General features: G+C 30.0%; 1 protein-coding gene across 4 annotated transcripts in view; it reads right to left on the bottom strand.

Moving 5' to 3' along the window:
* Positions 1 to 8,978: 8,978 nt before the first annotated feature.
* The window catches only part of LOC107071183 (GAS2-like protein pickled eggs), a 78,421-nt gene continuing 60,535 nt past the window's right edge, over positions 8,979 to 26,864 (bottom strand). The window contains exons 4-8 of one of the 4 annotated variants that reach the window (XM_015329953.2): positions 19,409 to 19,610; positions 19,149 to 19,233; positions 17,370 to 17,982; positions 16,126 to 16,639; positions 8,979 to 13,477 (exon numbers count right to left, since the gene is read on the bottom strand). In XM_015329953.2, the coding sequence (XP_015185439.2) occupies positions 12,567 to 13,477; positions 16,126 to 16,639; positions 17,370 to 17,982; positions 19,149 to 19,233; positions 19,409 to 19,610 (2,325 nt within the window). In that variant the 3' untranslated portion in view covers positions 8,979 to 12,566. The remainder of the gene's footprint in view (positions 13,478 to 16,125; positions 16,640 to 17,369; positions 17,983 to 19,148; positions 19,234 to 19,408; positions 19,611 to 26,864) is intronic. The other 3 variants (XM_015329954.2, XM_015329955.2, XM_015329956.2) reach the window with 3 other exon arrangements.

The raw sequence follows: 26,864 nt of genomic DNA, 5'->3' as shown, positions 1-26,864 counted from the left end.
AAAGCTAATTGCGAATGAAAGTTGACGGGATTCTGGTGTTCGATTAAAAATAAATTAAAATAAAAAATATACAAAAAATATATATATATTAAAACTCGTTTGTATAAATAAGATGACGATAATACAACAACAGGTAAGAAAATATTATGGAACATTAATCATTTTGAGATAGTAGAGTACACACACTTGATGAATAAATAAATTATCGTATTTTCCGATGGATTTCTCTTATTCCAACCAACTTGAGATCGATGGATAAATGAGTGTATGTATGGATAGATGGATGGATGGATGGATGGATGGATGGGTGATTATGATATCGTGTTAACTACCAATCCTTTTGAGATCATTTATATGCAAGAGAAATCTCTTATATATTTATTTATATATTTATTTATTTATATATGTATGCATTTCTATATTAATGCATAAGATAAGGATTCACGTTAACGCCATTTTCCCCACTTCTTCTTCTTGTTCTTTTTTACGTTTATTTATTCAGCTTTTAAATAAATGCATTCACGTGCATTCCCGATTACTGGTTGACTCTTCGCAAGGACTAATGCAAATGACGGTATCGATATCACGAACCACGGATTCGACGTTGAATCTTATACTCCCTATCCACGAAAGGAATCGAATTCTTCAAGTTTAAATCGATACCTTCGAAAGTTTTATTTTTAAGCGATTACGTTCAAGACGCTGGTTTCTGATTACCTTTCTGTTTTTTTGTTTTTTTTTTTGGTTGTTTTTTGTTCGTCGTTTTTTTTTTTTTTTTCTTAATCAGAATTTATATTCGTTGTAAAATAGAGATTTTGTCGAATTTATCGTCTTCTTATTTCTTTTTTTTTTTTTCTGTTCGAGTTTCGATAAAGATAATAAGATCGAAAGTATCTATTAATTTTGGGGGAAAAAAATGGAATAATTAAATTAATATTTTTTTTTTTTCGTCCAAGTTTCAATTAGTATACATGCATACAAATTTAATATTAATATCGATGAATGAAAAATTTGAATAATTATATAAATATATATATTAATTTTTTATTTTAAAGTCTTCAAGATAAGATTAAAGTAAAGTATAATGTATATATGTATATTACTTATCAAAGATACAATAAATTTGCAAATATATATTGAAAATATTAATATTGAAATTACAATAAAAGAATACAAAACTCGTAGTGTAATATATATATATAAATGCATATACTTATCTTTGATAAAATAAATTTGCAGATAATAATATATCGAAAATATTAATATTGAGATTGCAATAAAAGAAAAGAAAACTCATATAACTTGAAAAATAAGAAATGAATGACTGAAGGATAACATCAACATTATCATATACTAATCATATCTGTATATCATCATATACTAATAATATATGTATATTATTAGCATCATATACTAATAATATACATATACTTATCTTTGATAAAAATAAATTTGCAAATAATAATATATTGAAAATATTAATATTGAGATTGCAATAAAAGAAAAGAAGAGTCATTTAACTTGAAAAATACAAAAAAAATGAATGACTGGAGGGTAACATCAACGTAGGAAGGAAGGGTACTTTGAAGAAGAACAGAGAATGGGCTCGTCTAAGACAACTTGAAGAGAATATCTCAGAGCACTGAAACAGCATACAACACATACACACATACTTCTTCTTCTTCTTCTTCTTCTTTTTCTTCTTTTTCTTCTTCTTCTTCTTCTACATCAGACAGAAGACACCGGCTACGCCATTAACTTCTCATTAGCACGACTGTGTCTCGTCGTCGGGTTGCCTTTCTTCGAAACTCCCGGCAAGTACCAGGAAATGCAAGGGCATCGAAAAGGGGGGACACGAAAGCTTACCTTTCCGTCGTGTCTTGGCTAAGGTCAAGACCCTTTTTAAACTTCCTCATCGTTCTAAGAGGACTTTAACACAAATCCTAAAGCTTACAAATAATGTTTCTTTCTATTTAATCGTTTCTTTTTTATTTTTTTCTTTTTTTTTTTTTTTTTTTCTAAGCAAATCTTACAAGTCAAATATGTCGTAATATTTCAGTTTTTTTTTTTCTATACAATTTTTTAATTTATTATTAACATATCTTACGCAGAAAGCGACTTTAGTTGGTTTTTTTTTTTTTTTATTTATCAAATATTAGTTTTTATATTTATATTACAATTTTTATTTTATATTAATTTATATTTTTATTTTATAATATATAAATAAAAGAAAAAATATATATTTTACATTTTATATAGAAAAATTTATAAATATAATAAATATAATTATATATAATTTAATTATAAAATTTATTGTTGAAAAATTTATATACCTACATAAAATAAAATAAAATAAAATAAAATATAAAATATTTCTATTGTAAAAAATTTAAAATAAATATTCTCAAATATTAATTTATTAAAAAAAGAAAAACTGGTGTAAGACTTTGATAACCAAGTATCCAAGCAAGATGTGTTAAGCATTCAAAATGTGTCTGTTTTATTTTTAAATTATATTTTTCCACAATTCGAATAATATCCAAAATGAAATATACAATATATTCTTCATTAATATTTAATGAATGTAGTAAAGAAATATTTTTCTTTTTTTTTTTTGATTATTTGATTTACATTTGAAATGTCTTAATTATTATTTGACGATTGATTAAATGTATTCTCGTGCTCGTAAAGATCGGTCAAAATAATTACCTTTAACGTTGGTATGGACCAAACAAGGAGTCAAGTATCCTTGGTCTCTCTCTCTCTCTCTCTCTTTCTCTTTCTCTCTCTTTCTCTCTCTTTCTCACTCATTTTCTGCCAGTACAAACGACGTAGCTCTGAAAAGGCTCGCGAATCTTGCGATGACTCGCCTAAGGTCGTGCATAATGCACCCACACACACACACACACACACATACAAACAGACATACTACATATCCGTACGTCATGCAACTGGCTTATTCCTATTCTTTAAAAGAAGAAGAAAAGAAGAGAAGAAGAAGAAGAAGAGCTGTCATTGATGACCTTGAAAGTTGATTTGCCACTCGAACGCATCTCTATGCTTCAAACGAAATTTTATCTTTTTTTTTGTTTTTTATTTTTTGTGTTCATCTCTCTCTCTCTCTCTGTCTGTCTGTCTGTCTGTCTGTCTTTCATTCGCTTTTTCTCAGTAGTCTCGAAATCGGCTATAAATTTTCTCGAAAGTTACGTTCACCATTCTTTCTCTCTTAATCTTTTTATCTTTAATCTTTTATCTTATGTCTTGAAACGTCGAAGAAGTCTATACTTTTCTGCTACGGTAGGCGTGAGGAACATTTAAAAAAAAAAAAAATACTCACATACTCATATTTACTATAATATATATATATATACATATATGTATAGCAGAAACATGTGAAATAGTCATGTATTGGTTTGAAACGTAATAACAACGAAATATATCTGCCCATAATTATAAAAGTGGTCTAATTGTAAGTCAGAATTAATAAAAAAAATGAGTTTATTAGTTATTACACATTACATTATTATAAACTAAATAAATTCAATGTAATTTTTAAGATATTATGAAAAATGAATCGTTAGATGATGTTTGTTATTTCAATATTGGTGTCAAATTAATATAATGTTCAAATATAAATCTTGAAATATCTCGAAACAGGAGATACATGACTTAGAAGACCACTTTCATAATTATGGGCACATAATTTATACAAATATATAAATATTAACTATAAATATATATATATATATATTACATATGTTTATTATTATGTATTTCATTATTCATTATTTTTATTGCATGCGTGTTATGCAGGTTTATTAATGAAAATATTTCATTAAAAAAAAGAAAACTAAAAAAAAGAATTTTAAGGTGATCCATTAAGAGAGATGCGGACAGAAAAAAAAAGAAAAAGAAGAACCAAAAGGTAATAATATTCGTATAATTCATTTGCGAATATTCATGAGTAAATTATTTGGTAAATGGATTTATGTGAATATCTTGTGAAATATTTCACTTCGTTAAAAAAAAATATCGACAGAAATATATTTTTCTCATCTTCTCTCTCTCACTCTCTTTTTTTTTTATTTCATTTTTTTTTTTTTTTAAACTCTTTCTCATTATCGCGATATAAATATACATTAAAGTGTATCGAGTTGTTGAATTTGGGTCGAGTTGCGTTATAAATGTGTTCTCTTTCTCTCTCTCTCTCTCTCTCTCTCTTTCTTTTTTATTTTATTTTTTTTTTTTGGTTTTTGTTAAAAGAGAGAAAGATGAAACACGTCGAACGATAAATGGAAGCTTTATCATTGATAACGATATTATTCTCGGGGTGCACTTTGAACACGAGTCCGGTGGGACCAGTCAATATTCGTCTCGATTATTAACGAACGAACGAACGAACGAACACGAAGAATATGTCTCCTCGCTAAGTGATATTGGATGCAATCATAGTAGTCGATGATTGCATTTAATTAAAATTTAATGGACATTCCAGTAGAAGAAGACTTTGTCAAGGTGAAGGTGGGGGTATCACATAACGAAAGATAATTTATTACACATCAGAGATATTGATCATATATTTTTTATTATTTTATATTATTATATTAATATATTATATTTAATATAATATTATAATATAATATTCTATTTTGTAGGGGGGGGGCCTTCGGGGTAAACACCCTTAAGTGGTATACCTGAAAAATAAACTTCTTCTTCTTCTTCTATAATATTCTATTTTATTTTTTATATTATTTTATTTATTATATTTTAATTTAATATTATATTTATTTATATAATTTATAAATATAATCATATATAATTTTATATATATTAATACTATATATTATAATTACATATATATAATTAAATATTATATTATATTATATATATATAATGTATTTGTTATATTACTTATTATTACATTTGATACTTTTATTTTTATTAATAAGTATAAATAAGAAAAAAAAAATAAAGTGCAAATTTTTTTGTTTTCCATAAAAATATTATAGACGTACCATAATTTTATTTTTTTATTTTTTTTTTATTTTTTTAAATGTTAACGAGTTAATGATCGCATCATTAATGCATAGTTTTCAACGTGTTCTTGAAGAATAAGTAGATGATCCTAATGTCTGACCAGACACAGAAGAAAATCTTTCTACCGTGTCCGATCTTATATATCTCTTTCTCTTTCTCTTTCTCTTTATTTCCATGTTACCAACTGTGATATATTTTGAAGACAAGATAAAGAGAATAAGAAAATGATTGATGTCTTTGAACCAATCGGATTAATTTTATACGAACCTTACTTACTCTCTCGTTCATTCTTCGATGATATTCTTTTCTTCTTCTTCTTCTTCTTCTACTTCTTTTTCTTCTTCTTCTACTTAAAGTATTTGAGGCTTCCATGAAGCTTATTCGTTTTCTAAGTTCTACCATGGTCATGTCAACGACCTATTACTTTTTTATTTTAAACGACGATACTAACAGCTAATAGGCTAATCATAGTTTTATATCTTTAGGGTGGTCTAAGAAATTCTAATTAAATTTATTAATAGAAAATATATTTGTAAAATTATGTTTAATTAATAAAAAAATGTCTTTCTGATTTTTCATTAGATTTTCTTTTTATTTTTTTATTTTTATTTTTATTTTTTTTTTTTTTTTGTTTAATTCATTTCAACGATTAAATCACCTATACTTTTATTTTCATATGTAAAAAAAAATTAATTTCAAACAGTAGTCATTAAAAAATATACAAAAAAAAAAAAGAAAAGAAGAATTAATGAATAACGTGACGCGACTATTAATTAGTTGATTTGCAAATATCTTTCAACGATCAATCACGTATACCTTTTTTATTCACTTAAAAAAAAAAAAAAAAATTAATAACGACGTGGAATAACATATCACGACTATTAATTAATAGTAGTCAATTTGAAGATTATTTTCAATTATTCAATCACAAAAATGTTGCTTCTTCTTCAAAAGACAGAAAAAAAAGACGAGAGTTAAAAGTTTATAAAAAAAAAAAAAAAAATAAAAAAATAAACAAAATAATAATAATAATAAGAGAACAAAAAGAGAAAAAGAAAAAGAAAAAGAAAAATCAAGTTAAAATAAAAATAAAAATAAAAATGGAAGAGAAGAAGCGAAACGAACAACGAGTTAGTGTAAAACACGCGTGGGTAGTTTACTTACACACACACATAAGTTTTTCTCAAATACACTTAAGTTAAGTTAATGGTAGTGATGGTAATAGTGATGGTAGACATACACACGACCAAGTAGAAAAATAAGAAATAAGAAAATAAGAAAAATAAGAATAATAAGAAGAAGCCGGAGGCACCTGTGTGCCGCCCACGAGGAAAAGTAGTTCGAAACGAACGCATCTCTCGAGTGCACAGCTGCTGCTGCTGCTGCTGCTGCTGCAGTTGGTGCAGTTGGTGCAGTTGGTGCAGTTGTTGTTGCTGCTGCTGCTTCGATTAGTCCGACGAGTGTTAACGTCTTAATGGCCGTGCATAAACGACTTCTTCTTCTTCTTATTATGCTTCTCAAAGATTTCTTTTTTTTTTCATTTCATCTACCTATCTCTCTCTCTCTCTCTCTTTTTCTCTTTCTATCTTTCAGTAATTAACCCTATCCGATCGTACCTTCAATATTCGTATTTTGTATTTTTATTTTTATCTATCTAAGTTAATTAATTAACCTTTAGTACTCGGAGATTTTAATTTTAATTCATTGTTTTATAATTTAATTTATTTCTAACTTATTTAACAGTTTTAATTGATTATTATGTAATTTTTGTTTTATATTAAATAAATCTTGCTTGGGTATTTGGTCATCAAAGTTTTACCATTTTTTTAATTAATAAATATTTCATAATATTTATTAGATTTTTATAATAGAAATATTTTATTTTATTTATATTTTATTTTATATATAAATTTTTTTTTGTGTATTAAATTTAAAATAATTTTTTTTTTCATTTGTATATTATTATATATAATATTTATATATTTATAATATATTATATATATATATATATATATAAATATAATTTAAGTATATATAATATAATAGTTTTATTTTTATTTTAGATAAAAAATTAATACAAAATGAAAATTTTAATATAAATATAGAAATATAATAGTTAATAAAAAAAAAAAAACAACTTTTTTAGTCACATCCCGTGCAAGATATGTTAATAAATTTTCATCCATTTATATTTCAACTCTTCTAAAAGATGCAACAACAAATATGAAAAATAAATACTTACCTTGTTTTTTTTTTTATTTTGCACATCCTTATACATATATACATATAAATATATTTATTCTTCATTTAATTATTATTCATAAAAATTAAATAAAAATAAAAATTGTTATTCGACAAATTACATTTAATATACAAAAATATCAAATAATAGAAAACTCATAATCTCTCTCTCTCTCTCCCTTCTCTTTCTCTTTCTTTCTTTCTCTCTTTCTGTGTATGTGAGTGTGTTCATTTTGATACTTGTCGTCGTATGTTACTCTTTCGAAGAGAGCCTTCTCGCCATATGTGGCAAGGACGACGATTCGTTTGGTATTGGCTGTTTATAACGGGGCCCCGGGTCTTACACACTTGAACACTTCGTGACTGTAGTTGTTGCAGTTGCAACTTGCAATTGGTTGTTCCCTTCTTCTTCTTCTTCTTCTTCCTCGATGAACGAAAAGAGAGAAAGAGAGAGAGAGAGAGAGAGAGAGAGAGAGAGAGAGAGAAGAGCATCAAGCACCAGGCACCAGAGAGCAGCAAAGCAGCAGAACAAAAAAAAAAAGAAAAAGGATTAACAAGAAGAAATTCCATCCACTGTACGTTACGATTGCGATCGCGATTCTCGTCGCAATCTTTTTCTTACGATGAAAATCTTTCATTTAATTATATTTCAGAAAAAGAGGGTGGTGGTGGTGATGGTGGTGGTGGGGTTACGGAGAGGGGGGTTACGGGGGAAGAGGTGGAGGAGGAAGAAGAAGAAGAAGAAGAGGAGGAGAATGTTACGAAGGACGTTCATAATATTTTCTCTCGGTTTGTAATGTTTTTTTTTATTTTTTTTATTTTTTATTTATTTCATTTCATTTCATTTCATTTCATTTCATTCGATTTTTATGATTTAATTCTGTTTCGTAGTTTTTTTTGTGTGTGTATTTTTTGTTGATTTTATTTCATTTTGTATCACTTCGTTTCGCCGTACATTTTCTCTTTCTCTTTCTCTCTTTCATTTTTTTTATTTTTTTATTTTATTTCGTTTTGTTTTTGTTTTGTTTATCTCGTAAATTTCACAATTTTTTAGAATTAATAGATAATAAATGATATATATAATATTTTAAAATATAGGCAACGTTGCGTATAATAATAATAATAATAATAATAATAATAATAATAATAATAATAATAATAATAATAATAATAATCATAATAATAAAATAGTAATATATATATATTTATATATTTAATATATTATAGGCGATAACTGCAGAAAACTTTGCACGAATAATAATAATAATAATAATAATCATTATAATAATAATAATAATAATATTAATATTAATGTCGGTTACACTTTAATCATCGTGTTATCCGGTCTCGTTCGTCATCGATCATTAATATTATTATATTACTTAATAATTAACGCAGCGATTCTAACGCGTGTCGCTTTAATTGCAATAGTTGGTAAGAAGAAGAGCTGGCAAAGGAGGGGAAAGGGGGGAAGTGGGCTTGTGTAGAAGGGGGTTGAGAGGGGTTACGAAGCTTAGGCTTAAATAGAGAAAGATAATCTGGGTTTTTTTATTTTTTTTTAACAAACAATGCGTTTTAGGCCTTTGCATGCTCTGTTGTGTATGTTTGTGTGTCTGTGTGTGAGTTTTATTTATTTTTTTCTTTTTTAATTACTTACACGTGTCTTCTTATTTTTTTTTTATTTTTTAAATGTCAACTAATTTCTTTTTTTTTTTTTAATTTTATTTTTGGATAATAATTAAAAAAAAAGCTCGACGAATCGTTGTTACAGCGAAAGAAATGAAATTCTTAAATAAAAATGATGATTATTATTTATTTATTTATTTATTTATTTATTTATTTATTTATTATAGTATTATATTAGTATTATTATTATTATTATTAGTATTATTACACCGAGACAGCAAAATGGACGTTCGTTGTCCGACAAGATTTTCACTACTCGCCATCGATCCGACTTTTTTTTCACGACTTTTTTTTTTGTCTTCTAAATTTTCATTGATCTCATCTAATTACTTTTTTTTTATTATTATTTCTAATTTCTAGAATGATTTCTACACAACGATGGTATATTTTAAACACTTTTTCGATACAATTTTTCTTTTTTTTCTTTAAAGGATCGCAATTTTGGCAGTCAATTTCTACGCTTTAATTAATGTTTTTTTTTTTTTTTTTGTATGTTTTGTTTTTTTTCTTTCTTCCTTTCAAAACGTGATAAGGAAAAACTTTTTTACGAATAGCGCAATTCTTTTTTCCTTTTTTCTTTTCTTTTTTTTCAAAGCTTTTAATCTCTCTTTCTTTCTATATTATTTATATTAATAATACGAGTTACGTCAAATGTTAATTTTATGTAATTGTGAAAAAAAAAAGAATCGATGCGAGTTTAATTAATAGTCGAACAAAAATATTTCATCATCTAATCATCGTGCTCGAATTTCATTAGTCAAATTTGGAACACTTAGCCGACCACCGATCGGGAAGATCTCCCCGTTTCAATGTAGATCGGTGCCCAACCGCGATCGGCGATCGGGGCCCAACCAGTTTGGGTTACTCGAGCATGGTGAAAACCGTACAGTTCATTGGTCGGATAAATGTTAAATAAAAAAAAACAACAATATATTTTTACAAATGTAAAATAATCTTTCGTAAATAAGTTCGATATGTAATCATACATATACATATAAATATATCATAAAAATGGAAATAAAAAAAAATAAAAAAACGAAAACAAACAATTAATCCTAGAAAGTAATTAAACAAATCTGATGAAAAATACAAAAATATAAGAAATAGAAAGAAAAAAAAATACAACAAGAACATTAAAAATTAATTAAATAAATAATAGGATTAATCGAGCACGAGATTAACGATTATTGAAGATGATAGTTTTTATTATCTCATCGGAATTAACGAAACTGTCTCATCGAGAAATCGATCATAAAACACGCATAATACCAACACACACCCACCCACGCAACACGCATCCTTTTTTTCTTCCTTTTTTTCTCTCTCTTTCATTTTCATTTTTCTTCTCGCACTTTTGAAAAATGTGTTTCAGGTTCGTTCACTAGTTTTTGAGAAAAACGCGTCAGCAGAGTTCGATTTAAAGTCTACAAAAATTTTACTAAAAAATAAATTCGTCATTCGTCATAAAATAAACTCTTATTTATCTCTCACTCACATTCTTTCACTTTCTCTCTCTCTCTCTCTCTCTCTCTCTTTCTCTCGTGTTAGCTTCGTTTAATTATTTTTTTTTTTTTTTTATTATTATTTTCATGCATTTTATTAATTTTTTTTCCCTCTCTCTCTCTTCTCTCTCTCTCTCTCTCTCTTTGTTTCAATGATTTTTCTTTCTATTGCTTTCTCTTTCTTTCTAAGACACTTGGTAATGTGTAAAAAATGATCTACTTTCGCGTTTAGGTATAAAAAACATTTTGAAACATTTTGGAATGGCATTCGTCGTCTCGACACGACACCGACACGACACAACACGCGACACGTCCCCATCTCTCTTCTCCCTATCTACAACATATATTTTTTTTTATTTATTATTTTTATTTAATTCAACGTAATTTTCTATCCACTTGTTGTTATTTATTTAAAAAGGGATCGCAAGAAGGGTAGTAGTATGAAAAAAAGGGTTTTGAGAATAAAGTGAAATATTGTGGTAAATGCACTCACTTCTCGCGTGTTCTTTCTGTTATGTTTTAAATTTGGCTTTGTGTAAACGCATATAAATATATGTGTGTGTGTGTATGTGTATATATATGTGAGTATGTATTTTAGGTTAAGACTTTAAAATGCTTTTCACTCGAAAAACATGTTCACTGTCATCAACACTGATCCTACCTACCACCTACCTACCTCCCTTCTCAATCTTGACAATGTTCGTTTCTAACGATTGAGTATCGATCAAAGTAAACGAACATAACGAACATAAATTTATCTTATCTTTTTATCTGATTCTTTTTTTTTTTTTTTTAGTCCATCCACGTTTCTGTAACCTTGACCAATTAAATAATCGAGGTCTTAACGCGTGAATAAAAATCATCTCTCTCTTCTTATTTGTTTCTATCCTTGTTCAATAAATACAACCAATAGACTATATAAAATAAATAATTTCAATAAGAAACACGCGAAAAAATGGGACTTATTTCGCGATGCAATGAACAACGATCGACGACGAGCCTCTTTCTTTCTGGATATTCGTCCAATTATTTTGCTAAAGAAAATGAAGCTGGAGTGAGGAGTGGGGGATAGATGAGAGAGAGAGAGAGAGAGAGAGAGAGAGAGAAAGTAATAATTGAAAGCGTGGGTTGGTTGGTTGGTTGGTTGGTTGGTTGGTTGGTTGGGATGATGGTAGTGGTAGACAAAGAAGAGTTTTATTAATCGGTTAAAGGAAAAAAGGGAAAGGGAAGAAGAAGCCAAGAGGTGAATTCGTCGTTGATCGTGGTTATACTAATCTAAAAAAAGCACCGTGACGCGCGACACCTCGTTTTTCGATCGACCTTGAAGGGTCGAGTAGCCGCCGCCGCCGTCGTCGTTGTCGACCGACCCATGGAAACCCATGGAAACCCATGCGAATGAGACGACTTCTTCTTCTTCTTCTTCTTTCCTTTCCTTTCCTTTCCTTTCCTTTTTTGACTAAACGAGCCTACTTTTTCTTCTACACCATTTGATTTGAATTTTTTTCTTTTTGTACACCTTAACACCTGTTTGCTTCAATTTTAATAGCTCGATTTTTGTCAATCGAATTTATCGAATAAAAATAATGAACTTTGGGTATATTTTTATTTTCGAGAATTCGTTTAGTTGAAAAGGAAAAGAACAAAAATTGTCGTCCCATAAAGACGAGTACGATCGGTTGGAAGCTATCGAAGAACGTAAGATCAACGCAATTGTTTATTCATTTATTATTAATTTGTTTGTTTGTTTCTTTCTTTTTAATTTGCCATTCACTCCCTATCTCATTTTCTTTTATCGAAAACTCGTCAGTTCGTTCGACAAACGAGACGTCGAAAACTTACAGCACCATCGTCCAAGCACCATCATCATCATCATCATCATCATCATCAACGTCATCGAAATATCATGAAGAAAGAATTTAACAAGACAATAAATGAACCTCGTTAAATTTCTTCCCACGAATTCATCGTTGAAAGTTCGAGAAAACTTGAGAAAATAAAACAAAACAAAAACAAAAAGGAAGTGGATCACCTAATCGATTTTGAAAATGATTTTCCAATCGATGATAGATGATCGTTCGATCGTAGGATCGAGGACCATTTTCAGACGCTGTCAGAAGCGACAGACATAGGCCTTTTGTAAATGGGTGCTGGTATCCTCGAAAAGCCACCCCTTTCCGAAGCAGCTTTGGGATCCTTTCTTGGACTGGCAACTATTTGACTGTCCTGAGGAAGAACTACGGTACCATTTCCATCGATCCATGCTCTGGTAAATTCAAGGGTTGGATCGTTCTCACTGTGACTGTTCACTTGATAATCCCTCAAAAGATCCTGAAGTTTTTGTACTACTTCTCGATCATCCCTCAAGTGTCCAACTTTTTGTAGAATCTGTTCCAACAATGGATTGGCCACCTTGGTCGGTGAGGATTGAAGGGAACAACCTCCTCCTTGGGTTGTCGTCGATTGTTTGATTCTACGACCGTTTCTGTCGTATTGTACTCCACCCCCGTTGCTAGCTGGCCTCGGTAAACTTTGTCTGACTGTACTTTTCCTGGAAAAACTTGGCGTGGTAGCACAAGTTGCTGATCCTTGTGGATTCAAAAAGGTATCGGATTGCAAACTAGGCCTCTGTCTAGCCTGTCGACCGTTCCACGTGTTGCTACCGCTGGTGCTAAGCTGACTGGACTTCGGTAACGCCGAAGCTTTACTCAGACTACCAGTCGGTGGTTTTCGTAAACTGTTACGAATAGTCGTACGTTTCAAAGGACTTCCTTCAGGACTCGAATTACTTTCTCGTGGTGTTCTACTACCCGAAGATGTTCGTGACACGTTACTGTTCTCACGTATAACCGAACCAGCTCTGGGTGTACGATCACCCGAAGATGATGCCACACTTCTCGCTGGTGATGCTCTCAGTGGACTACCTGGTCCTATCCTTATCTTTCTTAATCCTGTTTCGATACTTTCCGTTTCTACACATGATCTCTCCTCGTGCTCCATTTTTGTGGGTTGCTCTGTAACATAAAACAAAAAACAAACGTTCTTTTCACCTGCACGTATTTAATACACACACTTTTTGTTTGTCAATGAAATTGATTGTTTGAACAAATATTAGGTATATTGTACGTTTATAAATCAATTATTATCGGAAAGGACAAAATAATGATCGATCTTTCTTTTTCTTTCACAGATCGGATCAGATCGGATCTCTGTCGAAAGTTATTTACACGTACGTACATATATATACATGTGTGTGTGTGTGTGTGTGTGTGTGTGTGTATTTCTTTTTCTTGAGTCAACTGGGCGAGTCGAGTACCCTTCTCGCGAATGTAACTTTGGTGTATTCAAGGCGAGTTTATAAGCGTTATCGAGGATCGACCGTTGGCGATTGTTCCGAGGACAGGTTGTTGGAAATCGCCCACGCTTTGAGCGATCCTTCATATAATCCGTCGTCCCGACTAAATGTCAGACCCAACCTCTGTAAGCGGTCTCTCTCTCTCTCTCTCTCTCTCTCTCTCTCATGTGTACTTTGAATATTAATCATTTCTACAGAGTGCTCATATAATGTAAGCAAATTTATTAACTTTTTTACTACTACTTTTCGGAAAAAACCTCACTACTTTTCGAAAAAAATAATAATAATATTATAACAAATAAACCCTACAATTATCCTACTCCTGATATTCTGCAGTCGTCTCATTCTCTCTAACCTTAGTTTTTCGAAGGTTTCACTTCTAGCACGTGTGATCTACCCACATGATATTTTTTTTTTATTCCTACTTTACAAACCAATCCTAAGTGATGGTCATTTCGAGAACGCGTTGTTCATAAATTTATATAACTCAAAAAATTGATTTAAAATACGCCCCTTTCTTAAATTAATCTTCCTCGTTACGTGAATGACATAATCCATAAAAAAAAAAAAAAGAAAAGAAAAGAAAAGAAAAGAAAGAAAAATATTTCAAAAGAAAGTGAACGTTTGATTTAATCGATCGAATGCAGCGCATTTGAAATCTTTGAACATACGCGTGCCTACGTTCATCAAAAACGTTATTTCGAAATAAATTTATAATAAAAAAAATAATGCTCGTTTGTTCTACCTATCAGTTTCTACCTGGTATCATTAAATACGATGACTCTTGAAAAATTACAAAATTACAATTTTTTCATTTTTATTTCGTACCACGCACAGTGACCTATTTTAAAATGTGACTAAATTTAGATTTCATGCGAAATTTGATTTTGAAAACGACACACACACAAAAAAAAATTAAGAATGAAGTAGACAGATAGTTTACAATCGAATTTATTTTGAATAAACATTTCGTGGAAAGATTTTGAGTAGGTCGATCTCTCTCGTAACGTGTTTTTCAAAAATGACGTCAGTACAGAGACCGTAGTTTGGTCGCATCGCAATGCGATAATCTTTATCTGTAAACGGTATTTCCCCTTCTCCCTCTTTCCCCTCCCTCCTTCTCCTCCACCCCCTTCTCATCCACCTCTCTCTCTCTCTCTCTCTCTCTCGTTCGTCTCTTCACTTTCTATTTGTCACGCTGTTTCTATACCGCTTTTAAACAGATCTCGAATACGTAGCTACCTGCGATTTAATTTATTCCGATGTTGTAACACAAGTTGTTAAAACTTTACTTGTCTTCTTGCTTGATATTCTCTTCTTTTCTTGTTCTTTACACGGTATAATATACGCATTAGTATTTATCAAAGTATTTCTTTCCCCTCCATCAACCTTTTGTATCATCATCATCATCATCATCATCATCATCATTATAGTGATCGTTCATACGTACGAGTTGTTGATCAATTTGTTTTTTTTTTTTTTTTTTTAATTTAAAACCAAAGTTCATATCATCCGAAAATTGCGTATTTATTTTAATTAAATATGTTTCTGTATTTATAAATAATTATACAAGTAACAGATATTTTTCTTTTTTTTTTGGTTCAAGAAAAAATAATTTGAAAGTTTAGAAAGTTGTAGTTTTTCAAATAATTATTAAATTAAAATACTTTGAAAATGTTTAACATTGAAAATACTGAATCTTATCAAAATCATCTATTTTATATTTCTTCATTCGCCCACATAATTTTAAAGTTCATAATAAAATAATAATAATAATAATAAAAATATATTTAAAAAAGAAAGTAAAACGGTGTCAACGTCACGATTATCAATTCGCGAATCTCACGCGTGTCTTTTAAATCTACCTACAATGTTTTCTAATCCCGTATACACCGATCACTTATCGAAAAACGACGAACGAGAGAAAATACAAGGAGGTGATGGTGGTGGAGGATAAGGAGAAGTAAAAATAAATAAAAATCCAAAATAAAAAAAAAGAAAGGATCGTTACGAAGCCAAAATTGGTCGATAAAACGCGTGGGCGATATATTTACTTCGTTGATAGTCCCCGTTTATATTCATTCAGTAAATATACCGAACGAATACTAAACAACTATGACATAAGTGTTGCACATAGTGGATTTTTTACGGGGGCGATTTATTTCTCATCGTCCGAATGAAATTTGACCAAACACATACACGCACACACACACACACACAAGATTCTTGACGATTTACATTAATTTTTTGGCAACAAGGAGAACAACAAAAATATGTCAAAGATATTTAAGATATAAAACTACTCACTTTGAGAATCGGCAACCGTAGGTGACGATGATTGAGCATTTGGAGCAGAATTTCCATTGGCTGTGGTTGTTGTTGTTGTTGTTGTTGTTGGTGGTGGTGGTGGTGGTGGTTGAACGGCACCAAGACTTCGATAACCCTCGTCAGATACTTCGCTGCAATTGTCCGAATGTTCCCCATCACCGTGAAGAGATTTAGCGTAATGTACATTCGATGAAGTGGTGGTTGTATTTGTGGTAGTAGTGGTGATCGTTGAATTGTTGTTAGTATTATTGTCCTTTGTAAAACTTTCCAATGCTGGTTCTTCTTTAATTGCGGGTGGACTTGGAGTTGGACTGCGACTGTTCGAATCCTCTCGGCACTTGTAATTGTAAATCGTAGCTTCGTATTTCGGTGTGTCGTCCTTTTCAACAGCCCTTCGTGCTACTCCACCATCAACCACGTATCTCTTAGCGAACTCCTCCGAAAGCGGCACTTTTGCTTTGATCTCCTGGTGCAACTCTCTCTTCGGATCCTGCTGCGGAATAAAAGAAATTCGCGACAACGTTAGCCTTTTCTTTATTTTTCTATCGACGGATTAAATAACCAAACTTCTTTCTTTCTTTCTTTCTTTCATTCATTCCCCGTAAATTCCGAAGGTTCTTTCGGTAAACCCAGCGTGCCAATTTTTTCCCCACCTCTCAGTTGTTTCTTTTGTTGTTGTTTGATCAAGAACGAATTTCAAACCCATCCCCCATCCACCCTGTTCTTCTACTTCTTCTTCATCATCAGCAACATTTCGCGCACAAAGGTTTGTTTTACTTCTTCCCTCGGCAAAAATACATAATCCCTTTTTTTTCTGTTCTTTACAAAAGTTTGCTGTTTGTTTGTTTTTTTTCTCTCTTCGTTTCTCGAACGGCTTTGCAATTTCCCCCCCCCCCCCCATTACGGTCGCGGAATAAATTCGTCTACTGTTTGCATTCCACGCGAGACGAGAGGAGTTTCTATTTATATGTTTACCACGTAGTACCAGAGAGAGAGGAATACGCGAACACAAGCGTGTACGAGGAGTATAAAGTCTGATGATTATCTCTCTTTGAATAATATAGTCCGTGGAAACGAATGAGAGAAAGAAAAAAAGATACCCCCATGAGAATGCGTAAACAACGTTAATCCGTTTTTTTATTTTCATTAAGAAAAAAAAATAAAATAAAATAAAAAAAATAATCTAAGGGATTATTTATCACGAATGAAAAATCAACTCTTACCGATGAATGTTTGGTCTGAAATTGATGAACAGAGGTACGATAATCATCGTTGAAAATCTTTTTGGGTGAATCGACGACACTGTATGGTGGTATTTTGACGTGTTGATGGGAATCTACCTTGGGTGTTGGACTTCTAGATCCCAAGGTTACTTTGGGCGTGGGTGACCTCGATCTTTGTTTCCCAGAGTATTCAGGAGTGGTCGTAGTAACTTGTTGATGATGAGTCGGACTGTTAAAGAATTTTCTCTGGGGTGTTGGACTCCTCGAACGATTAATCTTTTTCTGTTGATCTTCTCCTAGTTGTTGATGATGATGATGATGGTGATGCTGTTGTTGTTGTTGTTGTTGTTGTTGTTGTTGATGGTGATGATAGTAATGTTGGTGTTTGTTGGTTTGCTGAGGTGTGGGCGATCTCGAACGATTGTTGGAAACGCTTCTGGGCGCGTGCAGCTGTCCGAGAGTTCCTGCCGCAGTTGCAGTAGTTGCAGTTGCTGTTGATGTTGGTGCTGATGTTGCTGCTGCTGCTGCTGCTGCTGATTGCTGATTCTGCAATGTTGTGCCAGCGCAAGAACCAACGCTCGACGCGGAACTTCTTCGAGTCCTTGGAGGTGATCTGAGAATCGGAAGAGAAAAGAGAATGAGAAGGGTCGACGTATAAATCAACGTGGAAATGTTGGAAGCTTTTAAAGCTCTCTCTCTCTCTCTCTCTCTCTCTCTCTCTCTCTTTCTGATATACGAACGAAAGATTTATCTTCAGCAACTTGTTCGTAATACAAACTACAATTCTCTGACGGATTACTCGTATGAATAAATACCGAGCTATTGTTTGATATCTTTATATGTGTGTTGTGTCTATGTCGTAACATAGATCCTAGAGAAGAAGAATATCGAATCTTCGTCGTCGTCGTCGTCGTCGTCGTCAACTATCTCAATGCTTGCACACGTCTGTGTGTGTGTTTTCTTTTCTAACTCCCACGTGAGTTTTTTTCCTTCTTCTCTGGGATCTTATCTATGAATTTTGTAAAATATCTCTTTTCTTTATTTAATAAATGATTTTCTCTTTTATTTATACGATTACTAAATTCGTCTGTACTTTTTTTTTTCAAAGTAACTTGAGTATTGTTCAAAGAAACGTCGACGTTTGGTAAGATTGAGATAGTGCAAAGTTTGTTGTTGTATTATTCAACGGAATGTACAATTTACAATGCAGAAATAGGAGAGAAGAGTTTAGTACGATCAAAATGTATGCTGGAATTGTAGATTTATTTATTTATTATAAGTTTCGATTCGAGGAAATTCAGAATATTTTATGCATCAATATATTATTTGTATGCATTTATGTTCACATGAGTGCTTGCGTGAATGTTTATATGTATAATGTGTACAATGTATGACTAAACGACGATAGGATTAATGGAAAAATCGATCTTTCCATATAACGTAACTAATGAAAGGTCTCCTTTTTAAAAAGAGAATCGATAATCGACGCCGATTATCATCTCGTTGTCTCTTGATCCCATTCCAAGAATACTATTAAATCTATCAAGGTGAGCATGGCATTATCGACGACATAAGTATACATTTATAGAAAGATATAGGTATAGGTATATATATATATATATTTCTTTTCTGAGAAAATAACAATTCTCCAATTGGACAAATATATCATTGAATTTATGACTATGTGTGTAATGTGTGTAAGACAAATGTATATAATTCGACTTTAATGGAAGATAATTCGATTGGTTAACTATTATTAATGTGGGTGCAAATTTGTACCTTTCGTAATGCACCTGCGCGCTTCCAAGATCGAACGAACCTCCTGCCTTTTGTATCAGCTTTGCGGAAATCATCGAACGATGTGCTAAAAAAAAAAAAAAGAAATAAAATTATTTATTAAGTTGATGCAATAATATTCCATAAAAGAACACACACACGCACACCGAAGTGTAATTTAATTTCAATTCAAATGAACAATCACGTATGTAAAAATGATTTTGCAAAAATTTCATACAAAAGTTTTATAAATTGAAACTTACAAGTTCTGCATCGACATGGATCATGTTTGTCCAAATAATGACTGAGAGTGTCCCAACCACCACCAACACGAACCATCACGTGACTACGTAGAATACGAACGAAAATGAGTACTTTAGTATCACCAATACGATATTTTCCTTCTGATACACGAATCATTGGGAATTGTGTTGGACAGGTGCATCTTTCGACTAAATCTCGTACCTGAAATCAAAAATAAATGATATACATCTTTAATTGTCCTAAGTATTTACATAATAATTGCATACGTAAGTTACGTAATGTGTGTGTGTGTTTTTTTTTAATAATAATTGAATTATCGAAAAATGTTGCAATGTTATATAATGCACGAGAAGATGAAAGATTAAACGTAAGATAAAATCAAACAAATTATTATTTTAATATTTCATTATTGTAATTGTGATGAACATTCAATACGAGTTGTTTCAAAGTAAACGAACGAATTGTAATTACATGGGAGTAGTTTTGGTAAAACTAAAATAAAAAAGAGGTACATGCAATCATATGCCAAATACGAATCTCATTTTCGTACTTTACAGTTGCTGTTACATGATATTCATAAAAATAAAAAGTTTCATTTTTGATGCGGGCTTCATCACAGGAAAGTTTTATCACAAATTTTTCTCTCGTTAGGTTCAAAAATATCACAAAAGGGTTTTTGAAAAAGATGACGTAGTTTGTCGACATCGGTGCATCGTAAGTGAAAAACTTGATACGTTCGAAGGAATAAAAATTCCATGGTATTTAGACCAAATAATTCGTGCTGACCGATTAATTAACGACCAATTTCATTTATTTGTCTCACTTAAGATAAAAAAGTATACTTTATAAATAATTGAAACGAATGGGTCAAGTCAAAGTAACACCAATTATTTCGAAAGATAAAAAGAAGTATAATCATTTCGGAAACGAGGTCATATAGATGATGATAGATACATAAACTACCCTTTTAAAAAGAAAAGAACAAAAAAACAGATGTGTGCAGATCACACACGGTAAAAGTGAAACACCTTCAAAGAAAACCAAGTTTTAAAATAATTGAATTGTAATACAGCGCTATCTTATTGAAAGAACCTTTACAGAACTTAGATAACATCTAAATAAAAATTGTGCTATGTGCTAAGTTGGAAAAAAAAATCACGTGTGGAATAAAATTAAATTTCATTAAAATAAGTTGAGTAGTTGTTGGAATAATTAGTGGACAAACATATTGTTACACTGAATTTTTATATATAAAATTTAATTAATTAATTAATTAATTAACTATATAGAATTAAATGATATATTGAATTTTATTAATTAATTAATTATTTTAGTGTCATCGGTTTAACGTTCTTCCGTTTCACGATTTTCAAATCACCCTGCCTGATTCTAAAGAAGTTATCACTTGAAAAAAAAATAATGCCCACATATTTTGAGACAGTCTGTACATATACATAAGCAAGTACATACGTGTGTATATATTTTTAAACGTCCGTGAGAATATTAGATGGGAAAGAGAGAAGTGTTTACGTAATTGTATATAAACGTTTCTTGTCGATGATTATAAATTAAAGAGTGTCGAGTGTCGTCGTAGTTGTTGTCGCGTCGTCGTCGTCGTCGTCGTCGTGAGATTTCTTCTAAAGAAGAAAAAAGAAGGAAAAGAAAAAGAAAAAGGGGAAAAAAAAAGGAAAGGAAAGGAAAGGAAACGTTACGCGTTTCGCGTTTTCTCGCTAATGCCACGAAAGAACGGGGCAGGCATGTAATTGGCTTTACACGGGCGAATTCTGTTTTTGGTAAAGCGTGAGTCAGAAACGAACACGCGGTGAGGATCGTTGAAAACGATTGAAAAAGACGCCCGCCGAAGCAATTTTACCTGGTTCGGCCTTGTTAACGAAACGAACGCCCATTTAGGACCTCCATCTGACTTACAGCTCTTCCAAGAATTTCGTTTCCACCTCCCCCAACCCCCATTTAACTGTCCTCCACTGTCCGCTAATTATTGCAAGCCTTATAGTTAGTTCTCTCTTTCTATCTGTGTGCTCGAACTATTGCGAGTAACATTTCAAAAAGGTAAAACTAAACGACACTTGATTCCTTTATGTCTATCTCTCTTTTTTTTTTTTTTTTTATTTTTTCTTTTATTTTTACTGTTTCCAATCGTCTAGGTTAGGTTTTCTTTTTTTTTTTTTTTTTTAAACCCCCTCTTCGTAACTTTGTACTTTGTCTACTGTGTTTATAATGAACGATTGTTTTTGATAAAGGAAAATGTTTAGAATCATAAGGTTTTTTTTGATAACGAGTGTATTGAATAATTTTGTATAAATTAAATACAAAAATTAGGCGAGTTATATTTAATAAAATTTATATTAAACAACGTATGAATTACTGTAATTATTGGCTTGGCAAATAAATAATTACGAATTTTGTTAATAGGTGGTTTTTTAACATTTGCAATGACAATAATTTTGTATAAATTAAATACAAAAATTAGGCGAGTTAGATTTAATAAAATTTATATTAAACAACATTAGTTTATTTTTATCTAATTTTCTATTTCATACAAATTTATATACCACAAAGTCAAAAATTAATTTCAACTACAAATCACTGTAGTTAAAATTAATGATAATTTTAATTTATTTATTTCTCACCTCAACAACAACACATTTTTATTATCACCAAATAGAATTTCGTGAAAAGAAAAAAAAGGAAATATATTTGATAGTGTGGTACTTTAAAATAGTTGACTTTTCAAACGAAAGAAAAGAAAAGAAAAGAAAAAGAAAAAGAAAAGAAAAAAAAACCATGGAGAATATATGTTACAGTAAATGATTTCCAAGTAGCGTTTAAGAAACGTGTCAATAATGGTTGATGTCAGTGAGAATAAAGAAGATAGGAAAGGATCTTAAAACACACCTTGTAGATGAAACACGGCGAATGATTAGAAAGGCTTTGAGAGTCTCTTGAGAAGGTAAAAGACCGCCTTGGTGTTGCTGCTCTTCTCTACGTGGAATGTCAAGGGACAAACAAACACGCGACAGGAGAAGACATTTCAAAAGAAATGATTTGTTCAAATATCGAAGAATAATTAGATAACATTAGACATTAGAGAAGGACCTAACGTATTACTTTAGACTACTAAAAAAAATAATAATAATAATAATAATAATAATAATAATAAAAGGATTTATTCGAGTATTCTTCTTACGTCTTTATAGTAAGCTGATTATAGTTCTTACAAAAATAGACACTTTTCTAACGCTCACGTGACATGGAAAAAAAGTAATAACTAAATCTTTCGAATCTTTAGAAGATTATAACGTGATACGATATTATTACATTTAATAATATATTCTTTTTATGTTGGTATTATTGTCTAATGGATATATTCACTTGGTTTTTGTTCATTAATTTATTAAAGTGTTTATAATTATTTGCTACAATGATGGTACGTTAAAATAGTATATTGAAATTTATAAAAATTAATTATATTATATAATATGATTGTAATATAATTTTATTTTATTTTATTATTATATTATTATAATATAATATTATTTATAATTATTTTTTTATTTATATATTAATATAGATAATTTTTATTAATTATTTGGTACGACGATGGTACGTCAAAATAGTATATTGGAATTTAAACAAAATAAATTATATTATTAATATATATATATAATATAATATAATTAAATCGATTATATTAATAATATTTAATTAATATTAAAATATACAAAATTTTTAGAAATATATCATCTTATTTCTTAATTCTATTTTATTTTATTACACAAAAAATATATATATATATAATAATAACATTACGTAAATAAATTTTTTTGATTTTGTGTTAATATTAAAAATAATATATTACATATCATATAATTAATTAAGATATCACAAAAACAAATTAGTACATTTGTAATAAATTACTTTTGTTGACTTACAATTAGTACTATATCATTAATTTAACTAATACAACAAAATATTTTCTATTACCGATGAAAGAAATAAAAAAAAAAAAAAGAAACTAAAATGATTACAAGAGACAATTGTATTTTCTCAAGAGTGTACCGTTCGTTTATTCGTTTGATAAATCCACGAATGGAAGCTGTACAGGTAAAAGAAGAATAAGAAAGAGAAAGATATTTCATGTACGTCGGACACGTTTCACGCCTCGCTCAAGACCAGCGTTTTCTTCGTTCATGAACGCGCACAGGTTTCGTTTCGTTCCTTGTTTTTTCCCCCTTTTTTTTTTTTTTTTTTTTTAACACGATGAGAGAGAGAGAGAGAGAGAGAGAAAGAGAGAGAGGGAAAGAGCATCCTTTTTCCACGGCGTGACACTAGCGATATATCTTACCTCGTGGCCGTCGTTCGCGCGTGGTACACGGATGACATATTGCTCGAGTAGTAAACCTCTTCTCTGCTTCATACCTTATCTAACAATTCCTTCTTATTATCTTTAAATGTTGTCTTATTCTATATTTATTCATCCATTTCTTTAACGATAAATTACGTTATATATAACAAATACCAAGCGTTAACTTATAATTGCATTATTATCACATTTTTATTTTTAATTGATATTCTAGTTTTTTTTTTTTTTTTTTTTCATATTCCTATGTATGTGAATTTCAGTTAATATATTTTTTCTAATTAATCTATCAGTATACATATATAATATAATTAATTAATTAATTAATATATATAATTATATATTATAATTTATTTTTATAAAATCCAATATATACTATTTTGACGTATCATCGTTGTACCAAATAATTAATAAAAATTATTATATATTAATATATAATTAAAACAATAATTATAAATTATATTATATTATAATAATATAATAATAAAATTAAATTAAATTATGTTATAATAATATAATAATAAAATTAAATTAAATTATGTTATAATAATATAATTAATATATATAATATAATTATATAATATAATTTATTTTTATAAATTCCAATATATACTATTTTGACGTATCATCGTTGTACCAAATAATTAATAAAAATTGTATATATTAATACATAATTAAAAAAATAAATTAATATAAATAGAATATATTTATAAATATATTTAATATTAAAATTAAAATATATTTTAATATTAACAAAATCATAAAAATTTGTTTACTTAAGGTCACTAATATATATTTTATGTGTAATAAAAAAAAATATAAAATTAATAAGATATCTTTCAATATTTACTATTATAATTAAATAAAATAAACTTATCTACAATAATTGCGATTATTTTCAACTACGATTTTAAAGAAATAAAAAAAATAAAAAAAAAACAAACAAAGTAGAAAATTTGTCTATTGGATGATTAATAAAACACATAGAAATCGAGTAACATAAAATGTGTTGGAAGAAGAATATGTTTGGAACGTGCAATTGTAGTTTGAAGTGTTATCGAATATCTCGATCAACCGATCGATCGATCGATCGATAACCTATGCCCGAAACGATGGATCGATTGCTCGATTTGCCACGATCATTGACAAATTGTCCGTTCCTTCCTTTGGTATTGAAAATGACGTCCGAAAAGATTTCTTCTTTCCAACACGTTCGACACAATTATTATTATTATTATTATTATTTTTTTTTTTCTTTTATCTTATCACGAATTGAGTTCGTATCGATAAATCTAAAGAACTTATCTCTCCTTTTATAGATCACAGTTTAAATACTACGTGAGTTATGTAATAATTATTATTATCAATTTAATTTTAAATGTCTCGATTCATTCATTTTTTTTATTTTTTTTTATTTTTTATTCTACCAAAAATCCACGTGAAACCATTTTCTTGCATTTCATATTAAAAGGTGTGAATTTTACTTTCTTTTTTTTTTAACAACTCACGTATACTACTATACTTCACGTATACTATTATATTTATCATTTGCTTATTTATTACGCGTAATCCTTTTTGTCTTTTTTTTTTTATTTTACTATACATGTTATATAATAAAAATTAGCATGTACGATGAAAAATATAAATAAAATATTGTGGATAAGAAAAAAAATAAAAAAAAAAATTTAATGCATATTAAATATTCGATCGTTGATCGATCATCGATCATTCCTCGTACTTATCGATATAACTCATCGAACTTTATAAATATGTATCATCTATGTCTTGAACACCCTCAGATATGTAATTTTGACAACTCACCCATTTAAAAAGAAAAAAAAAACCAAACCAAATCCCCCCCACTGGCCTTCCAAAAAAAAAAAAAAGAAGAAAGTATCGAAAATTTCGGACCTTCCAATTGGAATTGGTCGAAACGACGATTTGCGAAAACATAACGTAATAATCGTTTTATTTCCTTTCTGTTAAATAAACGGTTGATAGGGGGGTGATAAAGGGGGATAGGGGGTGGGTAAAGGGGAGTGGAAAAAGTAGTCGGGGAATAAACGAAACGAAAGGAAAGGAAAGAAAATGGAAGAAAACGAAATGACGATAAATCAATGGCGATTCTCGAACGAGTTTCATTACGATTCCAATCGTGTACGAGTCCGGCGTTCCGCCTGACGTCGCTCGAGAATATCCACTTGCGTCACGGCGTGCCGTACCTCGTCCCAAATATTTATTTAATCGTTTCGCGAAACGACGACAACGATCAACCAACTAACAAAACGATCGATGGATGGATGGATGGATGGATCGATCGAAAATCCTCTTCCAAATCTTTTTCCAACTTTGACTTGACGTTAATTAAGCGATTTATTGTATGGAAAAAGGGTGGTGGGGGGTGGTTTCTACTTTGAAATTATACTCAGATCTCGATTCTCGATTAACTCGATTTTTACCTCAAAAATTGTTTGCAAGAAGAAAGAAATAAAAAGTGTGGAATATCGAAATCATTGAAATATTTCAAATATTTCTTTCTTTCGTTCTGTTTGGGAATTTCATAAAATTTAAGTTGTTGTTATTGTTTTTTTTTTTTTTTATTATCGTTGTTGACTTTTTTTAATTCTTTAATTGGTGAATATTTTTAATCAACAATATTATGTTCATAAAAGACTCAAGGTCTCCAGAGTGGTTCATCCGAAATATCCTCACGTTGCACACATATCGATTATTATTTCTCGTTGACCTAATTTTCGAGTTGCCCCTTTCGACCCTTCTTTCTCCCTTCCCCAATAAATTCGAAAAGCATCAATGCATTCTACACATTTGCACGTGTGTTTATGGCGTAGTTGTCTTCCAAATTGTAGAAATTAATTATTGGTGTTCCTTACAGGTGTACTATTACCGAAATAAATTATCGTGATCAATGATATTACCACAATTATGGTTTGTTTATAACCCAATACTCGATTTTAAATAAAAAAAAAAACTTCCTAAACTTCGATTTTATTTTAGTCAAAAATAAAAAAAAAAAAAGAAGAAATTTGTGTGTAACAGTCTCGTTAAAAATAATC

Source organism: Polistes dominula, unplaced genomic scaffold (assembly GCF_049000335.1).
Source record: "Polistes dominula isolate Pdom_NZ unplaced genomic scaffold, Pdom_raw_medaka contig_73, whole genome shotgun sequence".
Classification (NCBI taxonomy): Eukaryota; Metazoa; Arthropoda; class Insecta; order Hymenoptera; family Vespidae; genus Polistes; species Polistes dominula.
This window is presented reverse-complemented; position numbering and strand designations above follow the sequence as displayed.